Source organism: Haemaphysalis longicornis, unplaced genomic scaffold (assembly GCF_048455015.1).
Source record: "Haemaphysalis longicornis isolate Haplotype H1 unplaced genomic scaffold, Haemaphysalis longicornis Haplotype H1 scaffold_7, whole genome shotgun sequence".
Classification (NCBI taxonomy): Eukaryota; Metazoa; Arthropoda; class Arachnida; order Ixodida; family Ixodidae; genus Haemaphysalis; species Haemaphysalis longicornis.
The window spans coordinates 3,326,279-3,339,728 of record NW_027526422.1 but is presented as its reverse complement, the minus strand read 5'-3'; the positions used below and the strand labels follow the sequence as shown (position 1 = coordinate 3,339,728).

The 13,450-nt window shown below is 52.6% G+C and overlaps 1 protein-coding gene and 1 pseudogene across 1 annotated transcript in view; one reads left to right on the top strand and one right to left on the bottom strand.

Moving 5' to 3' along the window:
- Positions 1–662: 662 nt before the first annotated feature.
- Positions 663–7,883, bottom strand: LOC144144889 (uncharacterized; annotated as a pseudogene).
- Positions 7,884–12,340: 4,457 nt separating this feature from the next.
- Positions 12,341–13,450, top strand: part of LOC144144316 (solute carrier family 12 member 9) — a 49,519-nt gene continuing 48,409 nt past the window's right edge. The window contains exon 1 of the mRNA XM_077675701.1: positions 12,341–12,951. Coding sequence (XP_077531827.1) covers positions 12,597–12,951 — 355 coding nt within the window. The 5' untranslated portion in view covers positions 12,341–12,596. The remainder of the gene's footprint in view (positions 12,952–13,450) is intronic.

Sequence of the window (13,450 nt, the reverse complement as noted above, 5' to 3'; positions counted from 1 at the left end):
GAAAGGAGTTCAGTCGTTCAGTATGTTTAATGGACATCATAATGGGCAAAATGGCGCCACAATCGGCTGCCCAAGGGAAACAAAACCCATGAGCAGTGGACATTTTAGCTGTGCTGTAGATTGCCGCTTGGAGTTCGCGCGTGCACATGGACGTAAGGGCGGCTTACTTTAACCGCCGCCACATAGTGGTGCTCCCGATTTCATTCGGGGCTTTGGAGGCGGGCTTCTGCCGCCCCAAGGTTCCGGGCCTCCTGAGCTTCGTTAAAAATGCTGGACGATTTCGGTACCTGATTGGTTATTTCTGTATACATGCAACTTATTACAGCACTTTTAAATGCAGAGCATTTCTTTAACTCACGATGTTATGCGTCCGTAACTCGGCGTCCGCACCACGGCAGCTGCGCCCTCTCCCCCACTCCTCCTCGCTCTCAACAACAGGTGCGGGCGCGCATGCGCGTGCTCCGGCGCTGAAAGAGGCGTTGCAGCAGCACACGGAGGAAAGAATACTCAGGAGAGGCCCCTGGCACCCAAATGCATTGCGAAAAGTGTGGAGGAAGTCACGTGAATTTTCTTGATATGGTGATGATGATGATGATGTCTTGATGGCTGTTCCCTTTGAAACGGGCGGAGCACAACGTCCGGAAAAATGTTCCGCACGGGTCCTAGCCTACGACGCCACACCTCTTTTTCCCTACTGCAAACCAGTTTTCGAGACGACGCTTCGTCCGCTCGGTGGTCTCTGCCTGTGACTCAATGTCCACCGCTAAATCGTCTCCTCCACCATTCGCCTCACTGGCCTGCGGCCCGCCACCTGGCGGTTTGCTGAATCCAAAGCCCAGCGCCCGCTCTAGTGTAGTTCCACTAGGCTGGTGGGGCTGGATCGCCTTACACTCTAGCACGACGTGTTCCAAAGACTCCTCCTCCTCTCCGCACGCCGCGCACCTCACTTCTCCCTCCCTGCCACACTTCGCCCACCACACAGCGGTTCTTAAAGTTCCAGAGCGTGCCTCGAACAGCAGGGAACTCCCACGACTGTTGTCATAGAAACCCTCCCTGCTGATCGTTGTCTTGTGCACACTGTACGTCCGTAGTGCCGGCTTGCTCCGAGCTCTCTGCTCCCACATGCGAGTCTCAGCCGCGCACACCCGCTCACGCAGTGCCTTCGGTCCCAAGCTCGTTCCCTTGAGGTCGTTCAGGGTTGGCAGCGGCATTTCATACTTAGTGGCCAGGGCCCTCGTTCGCCGGTTCCACCGGGACGTCGCCCCAGTGTACAGCATGCACATCTGCACCCGGCGTACCCATCGGTCCCCTCCGAGGGCCCAAGACCTGATCTCAAAGCCCAGCTCCGCCACTGCCTCCCGAGCCTCGAACGACGACCACCCAAGGTCGCCCTGAACGGCCTCATTTGTCGTCGCTCTGTGTGCCCCCAGGGCCATCCGACCTACCTCCCGCTGTCTGCGCTCCATGTACTCCCGTGTTGCATTTGACAGGCAGATCACTGAGTTCGCGAATGTCAGCCCCGGAACCGTCACCGCCTTCCAGAGGCTACGTACCACTTCCATTCGGTTGAAGGCCCATAGTGCCCTGCATCTGAGTATACTCTGTCCCCGCAGTGCTTTCTTCTTCAGCTTTCGTTCGTGCTCCTCCATATAGCCGGCCGCCGTTCCGATGGTCACTCCCAGGTACTGGTACGATGTCGCGTACGGGATCACCTGTCGCTGAATGGTCAGTGGATCATTCTGGTTCGGCACACCCGTGACGCCCCACCGCAGCACCGCACATTTCCGCGCACTGAACCGGAGTCCGAGGCCATCCGCATGCCTGGAGCATACGTCCATTAAGCTCTGCAGCTCCGATTTGGTGCCGGCTGTCAACACGACGTCGTCCGCATACATCAGGCCGGGTAACGTCTGGCGCACCTATTTCCCTCCATCCATGTACGACACGTCAAAGCCGAGGCCGCAGGTTTCCAGGTCCGTCTCAAGGTCACACAGGAGCAACATGAACAGCAATGGGGACAGCGGGCAGCCCGGGCAGCCCTTGAGCCCATGGACAATGTTGCTTACTGGTTTACAACTGCTGCGGCCAAATTTAGGCGAATAGAACGGACAAACTTTTAAGGCGCTTGGTATGTGGCTGCCTCGCTACGCTTGCAAACCAACGCAGTCGCTACGACAAACGTTTTCAAATTAGGCCAGTTTGAAAACTTTGCCATCGGAGGCGTCTGCGTTCGCCATCCCGCGAGCCTGTTGCTATGACGACGACAAACGCTACTTTGCCAGGCTTAAGAGCTGAAAAATCGTCCTTCTATCTCAAAAACGAAGGCCGTTTTTCGATTGAAACTTTATGTGAGGGTTAGAATGGGCAAATTGAAAGCGAAATCAACAGCTTAGAAGATGACATCGCACCGAGGAATTAGCGACGAAGCTGTTTTCGCTTCGAAGCGGGAGGGCAGGGCGACGCCATGTTAGTCAAATCAAACCGGAGACAGCAAAGGATGATGGGATCTGGGCTCCGAGGGCTCAAGTCATGGCGGGACTCGGCTTCACAAATGTGACGTCAAGGCCTCTCCTAACCTTTTCTTTCCTCCATCCAGCAGCAGGTGCTACCTCCTCTCCCTCTACTGCGCGCGCTAAGGCAGAGGCTGTTACGAATCGGCCAGCGCCGCAGTACTTCCCCGCATCACTCCTCGGCTGTGCGGCGAAGCCACTCGTGCTCCTTCGAAAACAGGCGCAATCATGTCGGCAACAAGTTGCGACAAAGCCTCGTCAGACGCTTCGCTCTCTGCGCATTCGGCGGCTGCCTGCACGGCTCGTCTCCACGCTCTTCAAGGACACAGAGGCAGGCCCCGGTGATCGCAACGGAGTCCTCCTCTCTCCCCTCTCTCGGACTCAACGTGCCCGAGGCTATGAACAGCTTACGAACTCTGGAAAGAGTGTAGTGCGTGTTCCCACGTGTTGCGTTTGACCGTTACCGCTTTCGGGTATAAATAGAGCTCCCAAGCGTTGTAAACCATTCCTGTTAGAGCAGCGAATCGATGTTGTCGCTCTGCTCGAGTCCTGTATTGTAACCTCGCCCGTCGGGGCATTGTTCTTTGGCTTCGGCTCACCTCTCGCTATGAAGTAAACAGTTACGTTAGCCTACGGCTTCTGGACTTCTTCACGGCTGCAACAGCGGCTGGCCGCTCGCATCATACACGCTACCACTCGTATGTCGGAGGCCACGGAGCTCGGATCGGGTGCCCCCGCCCGGTCGCAACAAGGCGAAGCGTCAGCGTCGAGCGGCCGATCCCGAGCGTCGAGAACGAGAGGCCGCCGCCATGCAGTCGTAAGCGTCGAGCTGCGGATCCATCGAATCGAGAGCGAGACACGGCTTCAAAACGTCAGCGGCGAGCGGCGGACCCCGCGTTACGAGAACGAGATGCCGCGGTCGGCCTTGTTGACGTAGTCCACGACGGACACCGCGCACGCGTAGTGGTCGAGGATGATCTGCAGGTCCATGTTGGAGTCGAAAACCTTCCGATCCACGGGTTGAACGCGTTCACGCGCTTCTCGGAAGGGGGGGGGGGGGGGGGGGGGGGGGGCGTCCTCGCGTGAAGCACACACAGACGCGACGCGCCAGCCCGCAGAATCTCCGAGTACTCCTCCCCGGACCGCACGTCGAAGGCACGCAGGAACTCGTCCAAGCTCGCAAACTCCCCGTGCTCCAACGCCTCGTGCATTTCGTCGTACTTGGCCTTCAAGCGCCGTCGACGCACCCGTACGACAACAACTACAACTACCACCGCCAACTACCACAACCTACGCCACGTGACCACCCCCAATGCTCTGCATTTACTCGCGTCCCTCGCGCGGGGGCATGCGACGGGGGTTTTTTATTTATCATACGTCCCCCTCAACTTATTTTTTCTTATTCCGTTGTACATTGGCTTCAGAATCCTTCCACGTCACAAATTATCATTAAGCTGCGCCCGGTAGCTGGTTCTGTTGTTGTAGAAACATACTTGAGCCGCTGTAAGGATTTTTTTTTTTTGCTTACCGGATATACAGTCGAACACGGATATATCGAACTCCAAGGGGATCGCGAAAGAATTCGATATATCGATAATTCGATATATAAAATACGCCTATCTGAAGATTATCTGACAACTCCGCACATCACTGAGAGTTTTCTGAAGTCGGGGAAAACGGTAGTTTACCGTTTTGACCCTCAAAGCACGGAAAATCCGATCCGCAGCATGATGACCACCGCACTTTATTTATCATTGAAATGTCTTTGAGCTTCGCTTGTTTTGTTTTTTTTCTGCGTCGTAAAGTTCGCCAAATTGTCTTCAAGATTACAAACACGCACAAATGCGAAAATCAATGCTGTGTACTATGCCATAACAGAGGCGAATAACGCTGCTGTAACCTCGGCTGCAGTAGGCGGTTGGGGACGTTGTCAGGCACTGAGTGCCGTTATCTTCAGTATCCGAACCGAACACCTCCCCCATCTGGAGGCGTGCAACGAAGTCGCTTTGCACCCGACACGCTCCGGAATAGCCGGGGCGGGTTGTGCTGCATTCGCCTTTACGTCAATGTTGATGCGTGCATCGCCATCAAAACTACTGCGAGGAATTCCGAACGCCTTATCAACCAACATCTTTTCAGCAGCCTGCACCCGACGAATTCTCGCCTTCGTTGCTCCGAAATGGATGCCTTGACAAAGCAAACATACAAAGCCGCATCGGTCCCCCTACACGAGCCACCAAACAGCTCAAACACAGAAAAAGAGTGCCTCCGGTCAATTTCTTTTGCTCCTTTATGTCCTTTCGCCCCAACCACTATCGGCGTTCTAGCTATCATGGAGCTGCCCCTCGTGCTAGCGTGAATACAGCTGTTGAAGGCCATCGAAGCGACATAATGCCGCGGACGCCGCCTCTGTCTCACCAAGCCAGGCAGCTCCTGCGATGAGTCAACATTATCATCAACTCCACCCCATCAGAGGAAGCAAACTTTCCGGGGCACCTTCAGCGCGGAATTCGATATATCGAATTTGCCCATGATCAGGAGTTCGATATACGCGTACAACAGTCCTATAATTTTGCATGGGATTTTCAAGGGGATGTTTGCACTGTTCGATATAGACAATAATTCAATATATCCGTGTTCGATATATGCGTGTTCAACTGTATGTCATTCACGAGGGACCATCATCGTTACCATAATCATATTCCCTTTATGGTAGTACATGTCACGTTTGCACACCTAGCACCGTCATCCAAGGCAATTTAAAGGTCGTTTTGGTCAGGCGGTCAGGCGCGTGAAAGGCCGAACGCAGGTTAGCAGTGACATAAAAAGCGTTCTTTGAGTAGGGATATGCGTAGGAATTTTGGGGGAGAGCTGCGTCTTTTGCGCCATAACATGTTTATCCGTTGCAATGCACTGACGACTGCCTGCGTGGTGCCAAATATTTCTCGCCCACGTTTAGGCCTAACGTTGGGTAACCTCCGTGTTGAGCCTCATAGCACGCCACGCAAACGTCATAATTAGACAGTACCCATGGAGGAAGAAAAAGTTAGGAGACGGCGCCGCCGGAGAAACGTGAAGCCTATACATAAAAAGTAAAATCGAAGTCGGCCCAGGCGTCACTGCACCACGTGACCCCACCGCACCGCCTCTGTATGGGCCGCCGCGCTCTTCAATTTCGTCTGCTCGAAACTGCTCTGCGGCCCGTTGTCGCGAAGCCTGCTATATGTTCGTTTTTTTTTTTTTTTTCCACGGCTTTTGGCTTCCGCACGTACGCGGCACTCCTGCCCGCACACGGGCATGAGATCGCCGAGCAGACAAATGCAGGAAGGACGGGGAACAGCTACCGCCAACGAAACACGAGAGATGCCCCGGAGTCGGAGACCGCCGCCGCCGCCGGCCCACCCGACCTTGGAGGGCCGACTGCGGCGGCTTGAGAAAGGGAAACGGCGGAGGGAGCGGCTTCAACGGACCTGGGCTTGCGAAGGCTAGCTGCGTGACGTCATGCCGTCTCCTAACTTTTTTTTCCTCCATGACAGTACCCGCCGCGGTGGCTCAGTGGCTAAGGCGTTGCGCTGCTGAGCACGAGATCGCCGGTTCGATTCCCGGCCGCGGCGGCTGCTTTTCTGATGGAGGCGAAAAGCAAAAACGCCCGTGTGTACGATATTTCGGCGCACGTTAAAGATCCCCAGGTGGTCAAAATTAATTCGGAGCCCTCCACTACGGCGCGCCTCATCGCCTGCGTTGCGTCGGCGCGTTAAACCCTACAATCAATCAATAATTACACAGTTTTAATTTCATGTACGTGGAAGCTCCACGTGCGTAGAACTTTCACGGGTGACCAGTGCGCGTGCTTAGATCGCAAAGGGCCATCGTGAGTCTCTCGGACGTACGCGAGATTCGAATTTTTACGCTGCGGGGTTCACGTTGCTTACGTACGTAGAATTTACCAACATGGCGGCGCCCTGCGCTCCCGCTTCGCAGCGAAAACAGCCTCGTCGCTAATCCCTCGGTGCGATATGGTGTTCTAAGCTGTTGATTTCGCTTTCAATTTGCCTATTCTAACCCACACCCAAAGTTTAAATCGACAAATAGCGTTTGTTTCTCAAATAGAAGAGCGATTTTTCAGCTTCTAAACCTGACGAAGTATCGTTTGTCGTCGCCATATCAATGGTACAGTGTAGTACACAACTTTTTCTTCCTCCATGTAGTACACTGTAACAATGGGCTCGCGAGATCCCGAGTGGCTACGGCGGTATCTGTGTCTGTTAGTAGAAGGCGCTAGGAGTAACGCGCGCGGCGCGGCTCGGCGCGCGCGGCAATGGTCGGAGGGCGCGTGCACTCAAATGCTCTACGCGCGGAGTGCATCGCGTACGTGTAACTAAAAGGGTCTCGAACTACATGCGCATGGGCTACGTATACTTTGCACGTTTTCGTACGTGAACTCTGTATGCACGTGAAACTAAAACTACCCGTTATTGCTCGCGTCAAACTGCGGACGACGTTAGGCCTAACGTAGGGCCGTGCTCCATGGGCCGTCCTGTACCCACTTATCCGCTTCCATCCGCAGTTGCGCATCGATATTTCTAAAGGTGAGTAATAACCTCGAAGATACGGGAGGCTTCACGAATGTATCTTCAACCTGTTCACGCGAAATCGGTCCAAGTAGGCTAAAAAGGCCTCCGCACTAAACATTTTATCTTCAAAGACTTCATTATACCTTGCGAGTATCTATATTTATATATTATATCTATATATATGTGTTTGATATCTGTGTATGCGACTGCAACAACATATTGAGTATCCAGCATTCGGAATATATGAGCACAAGTGCGTGTGAGATTATTTTTGGATGATTTGCCTGTTTTTCTACTTTACGGCCGTCTTTCCGGTTTCCGGCTAGCCAGCCAAGGAGACTAGCCAATTTGTGAAAGAATCGGGCATGGCTACAAGAGTTTAGGGCTTCGAGTAGCCCCAACTGCCCTCTTAAACAACCCTTCGTTTTTAGGCCACGGGACACGCCTTGCCCAATAAAGCTAGATAGATGCAACTTTGACATGGAGAATAAATCCCCTGTTCAGGGGTGTGGGTGTGCTATACTCGGAGACAACCTTCTGTGGCAATGGAGAGAAAGCTATGCGGGGAGGGGGAAGCTAACTGCTCTGTGTTACTGCGTTAAAGTAGTTTCCAATAAACTGGTTTCGATTTCAGTTTTGGTGCAGTTCATTTCTTCGGATGAGCTCTGTGGTTGAGTGCCTTGAACCACGATCAGTAAGCATGCAGGCATGATGGAGCCTCCTTCCCCACACTCCATTTGTGTGTAAGCACAAGCCACCGCTTTGACTGGAGAACCCAGACCGACCGTGGGCTCTGCATCGTTCACAAATGAAGTGAATTTGGTTTGCACTGCAGTTTTGACGACATGCAGTGATTTGTTAGTGTCACTTAGTACGTGTGTTTTTAATAACTGTGAAGATCTGCTCTTCCTCTTCCTATCCTGTATTGTATTGCCTCCGTGTTGTGGGATAGCTGTCAGTATGTTTGTGACGCAAGAAATAACGACTGTTAGACTTCGTTGTTACATGTGGCACCTTATCCTTTTGCGAGGTGTTTTTAACAAGACTTTGAACGTGCACTGACTCGGAAATCAACCTCGCCTGTAAACAGCATTGGTAATCGTATTTTTGCTATTATAACAAGTCAGATTCATTTAATTCCCTCAAATGCATGCAGCCATGAACCGAAGACTACATTTAAAGCACCTAAATACCGGGCTGGTGTCCGCCGCCGCGAGAAACGCATATTAACATTTAAAGGAGCCATGAAGAGAAAACACAAGTTTGGTTCATTCGAAAGATTGCCTCGTTAGAACCATAACGACACCACTTATAACGCAAACTTCGCTCAAATAAGCTACATAATTAGGAAAAACGGGAATGGTCATGCGACCCACCAGCTCATTTCCCGCAACAGAACCTATGCCGTCACATGGGCTAAGCTCTGCGATTGGCGGAGGCCGGCAAAAGCAAACGCATGTTAGGCAGGGCTTACAGCTTGCATAGCGAGCTAAATGCCCGTGAAACATACTGCACATTCTTTTTATGACAAAGAACGGTGGAGTAAACGGTTGAAGGTCCGAACGAACTCGCAAGCGTGTGCGCCAATGCGTACGAAACTAGCGCGCCGGCCGAGCTCGACATCTCGCCGTCGCGCAGACGAATTTTCGGGTTCGAGGCTCTTCGGGGCCAACGAACCGTTCCAGCACGCACAGCCGCGACCTTGCTTCGTATCGTAATCCCTTCACAGGAGGTTGGCCGTCATATCGCCAACCAGCAAAGGTAAAAATAGAAACGAGGGGAGTAAGGAACAGCAAGAAGCGACGAGATAGTGCCAGTCGTCGCGTAAGTTTCGAATGGTGTTGGTTTGCTGCTGTCGTTACGAGCTCGTTTCCAGTTTACAACCACTGAAAACTTCAGTTTGTTCAGTTACGGCAGGGACCCTTACGTTAGCTCACTCCTGGAACATGCTGGCGCTCGTTGCCGACTTCGTCAAATCGCTCTGACCTTGGGGAAAAAAATGCCGTAAACACCGCGCATTGACGCTCGTATCTTTCTGGTCGAAGCAGAGAGCTCGCGCGAACGGCTTTCCATACACGACACCGGCCAACTGGCATAAGTGATACTGCTACTGAAATTGAACTATTATTAACCGTAATCAAAATACGGCACATACGTACCAGTCTATATTCGTCCGTCGCGACGGGGCTGACGAGGCAGCGGTGCCGACGGCTGGGCGTTCGTCTGTTGTGGCTATTGGCGGTGAGCGCGACCACGGGCGGCGCTGCGAAGCGCGCCTCCGTGACGTCAGCTTAGGGATTTTCGCATTTGTCGTCTGCTTCAGTCGGGCTCGCTCTCCGTGCTGTTTCATCGCACTCGGTTCACGTCTGATGCTTCTCCGCACCAGATTTCGCGTGTGCGTAAATTTTTATCATAATAAAAGACTTAAAATCGCATACACTAGCTCATGGCGTGAGTTGAAGTATAGTTTTGGATGCCGCTATGGAAGAAACATTGCCAGCGTCGCCCCATTCCTCATTCCTTGCGAAGCCGGTCCGGTGCAGAGCATGAAGAGTCGGAGCTGGGCGTCAGATTCTGTATTCAGCAATCTTTCGAACAAAGTGAACAGCCATCTGATAGTAACCGACAACAGCGAAAATAGAAGACCAAAACGAATTTCAGGCCTTCGGGACTGTCCGATTTGGCAGAAGGAATTACGATTCCCGGTAATCATTTGTAAGGTAAAACAGTTTTTGCAACATTTCCAAATGCTCGAAAGTATTATATCACATCACTTTACGTTGTCGTGGCATGAAAGTATGCCGACATGCACTATATATATGGCGCGCAAAAAATGTAGGTTGAGTAGCAAATAACGTACTGTGTGCATAGGCGCGTGCTCGTTTTATACCAGGCTTCTAACCAGTATGGATGTTTATTGAGCAAAACGAGTCACGTCTACGGTAAAGATGTAACACTATGTTTGTTCAGCCCTGGGTGATATTTCGGTTTCATTTCTCACAGCCATATCGCCCATGTAGTCATGTATGCGTTATAGGAAAACTGCATTGAGGAGGAGGAGGAGGAGGAGGAGGAGGAGGAAGAGGAGGAGGAGAAAAATTTATTTAATAGTATAGTCGAGCTGATTAGTGGGCCGGGTCCTCAGTCCAAGACAAGAGAGTAAGAGTAATTTTCTTTAATTCATAGAACGCCATCCCAAGTAGACCAGGATTTGTTCTTTACGCCTGGAAGGGTTGGAAAACGATTAAGAGCTGCTTGGAAATATTAATCGGTTTCGATTCTTGTAAATGCACACGTATACTACTTATTACGTTCGTTAGCGAGTGTATAAAGCCTTTAACACCGTAATCATGTCATAATTGTTCGGGTTGAGAGCCAGTTCGTTATGATAACGATGGTTACAATGGAAATTCGGAGCACAAAAGCCGCCTTCGAGTACTCTGGACAACGTTGTCTGGGGCGCGATCGCGGTGGCGTAGCACAAACCTTCTTGTATTTGCATGTGAATAAACAGCGCACGCTGCCGACAGGCACCTTTTTCCACGCAGCCATGACGAAAGCCAATTTGTGAAGAAGGGAACGTATGCCATACAGCCTGAAGAAAATATCCACACTATATCTTTGTGAGCCTCCCAAACATCCCCAAACCTCCTAATAAGACGTTTGTGACGGTGGAGAAGAATTAATGCGTTGGGCACAAAAAACAAAAACAAACAGCATTCATCTTATACAAGTCAAGAACAACGAAATAAATAGAAGACATCAGTTTTATTTCCTGCTGTGCGATGCGCGTGTAGGGGCCCGCTGCTTGGCACGTAGCATTCGACTCTTAGTATTCGTAAGAACATCTCAGAAATACTGAAAGAAGCCTTCGCATTTTGAATACTTATCGAGAAACTCTGAGCGCGGAACCTCGTGAATAAGCTAGAAAGGACGAGTTACACACGATCTTCTGACCGATGCTCTTTGTTCTCTCTCTTTTCGTGTGTTGCAGACTTGTAGAGTATACAGCTTGAAATTATTCAGATGTGTCAGAAGCTGGCACAAATAATTGAATTACTAAAAATAGGCGTTTTAATACATTACACCATCAAAGCGGGCGATTTCTAGCGCAGGCACTGCTGCCCCTCACAAGTGGAGCGTAGCAGACGACAGCGGCGCGAGTCCCTAAGCCTACGTCCGAGCCAGAGGGCGCCACTCAAACATCTCACCGCCAATCGCGGAATGGTCGCTTTCCCGTCCACCGCGTATCCCACAACTCTTGCCGCTCGTGCACTTAGAAGCATTGAGCGTTTTTGTGGTGTGAGGTTGTTAAATGCAAGCCCGAGCTCCTCGGCGAGAGTTTTGTTCTCCGGATCAGGCGATTCCATGACTAGGGCTGCGGGTGCACTAGGTTTTACTAGTATTTTTAAAATGGCCGCCGTCTCGATCGACTCCCGCGTGTGGGTGCTATATGGAGTCGACATACTAAGTATCTGTTTCATGGACCGGCTCTATGACGCCATTGTACACGTCACGGAATGTTCAATTTTAGCGGGAGATTTAAAATTTTGGCTTAAATTGCCTTATTTATCAGTGAATAAAGCATCATTTGCTTCCGGGAAAGCGCTTGGGGTACTATGAAACACCTAATCTTTCGAATAAAACAAACTTTTGTTTTCTCTTCATGGCTCCTTTAAACTGTCCGTCCATTGCGAGGTAGCGAAACCGAAACCGAAAGTTTGGAGGGAGGGGGGGCTAGCTCTCTAGCTAGCCGTTTGGTGCGCTGCAGGCAATTGACCTGCTGGGTTAAGGTTCTGTCAAACCCTCCATGTGTCAAACTCTATGGGTTCTGTGGGCGTGTCCCCTACGGAAGTGTACTATCGGTACTATGTGGCTAGCCCTCTAAAAGAGGAGCTCTCTTATGTGTGACCCGATACTTGACGTACAGCGTACTGCTACAGGACGCTGTTGTCAAATTCTTGATTCAGAATATTTTTGCCCCAAACGCCACTACGGGCATCTGAGTATTATAGAGTTTGTACTGCCAAGTGAGTACGCGTATTTTATGTAACTGCACCTCCGTCCACCGTAACGTCATTGGGCTTGCGAAGGCGAGCAACAACTCCTCTACTGTCTCCGAGCTGCGGCGCTGTCCGACGGGAAAGCACGTGCCAACCACGCGGAAATGCTAGCGAACGGGAAAGGTCAGGGGAGAGTGGTTGTTTCGTCATATTCGGCTGAAGCATTTGACGATTTGACTACACAACTGCCGCACGTTCCGCCCTCTGACGCAGTTGCCTGACAGCCCTGCTATGTCGACGTCCAACGTTCGCGTCCAGCGGCTAGCAACGGCAGGAGGCGTGCGGTGGCCGGAGCCGTAGACAACTGCGGTCGTGACAGTGAGGTGGCCGCACTGCGAGTGGCGTGCTCGCCCATGGGCACCAGGTGATATACGTCGCCGACGGTGACAGGCACTCCCCGTCGCTGCCGGAGCGCAAGCCCGTTCGCCAGCCGGCCCTGACCCGGGCGTATGGCTCACAACCACAAGCCCGCCGAGCCGTCGTCGTTAGGCTTCGCAATCCCCGAGCACCCCGTCGTGGTGGTCCAGATGACGGACCCAAACAACAGCGCGTCGGTCACGTCGCAGTCGTCCTCGGTGGCCTCCCTGTCGTCGCTGGCGCAAGGGGCTGTGCAGGCGCCGCGTCCAAACGACCGGACGCCGCTGCTGCGGCACACCAGGCTCTTCCGCAGCCTGAGCGGGGGCACGCAGAGCCCCCAGCAGACGAGCTGTCAGGCGCCCTGCACGCGCCGGCTGGCCACCTTCTCGGGCTGCTTCACGCCCGTCTGCCTGTCCATGTTCAGCGCCATCCTGTTCCTGCGCATCGGTACGTGCTCCCTTTCGGGCCCGCTTCTCGCGCGGCCCACTTACGGAGGCAGGAAGTGAGTCAGTGAGCCAGTCGCCGCCACCGCCACTGTGGCGATCACGCTCCGTGGGCGGCAGGCGGATTGAACCGTGTCGCTAAAGGGTGTCGTCGTCGCGGCACTCGTGCGTGGTGTAGGCACCCCGTCTGATTTGGCCCAGCAATTGCGTCGGGCTGAACCCCTCTGGCCCAAGTACAGTCCAAAACGCCACCCAGGCCCCTCGCAGCCCGTCGGCTCGTCGCGTGCTCGAATGAATGGGCGGATATGCCGGAATCGTTGTGTCGCGAGATCAAGGTCCTCCCTGCGCCGACACGTGACGTTTCATGCCGTGCGGGCCCCAACCACGTCATTCTGACGCAATTGTGCTGCCTGCCGCGACAGCTGTGTCTTGGCAGCTGTGCTTTGCAGCGACGGGAGGAATTTTAAAGCCGAAGATGTATCAGTGCGCTTGACAGGGTAATG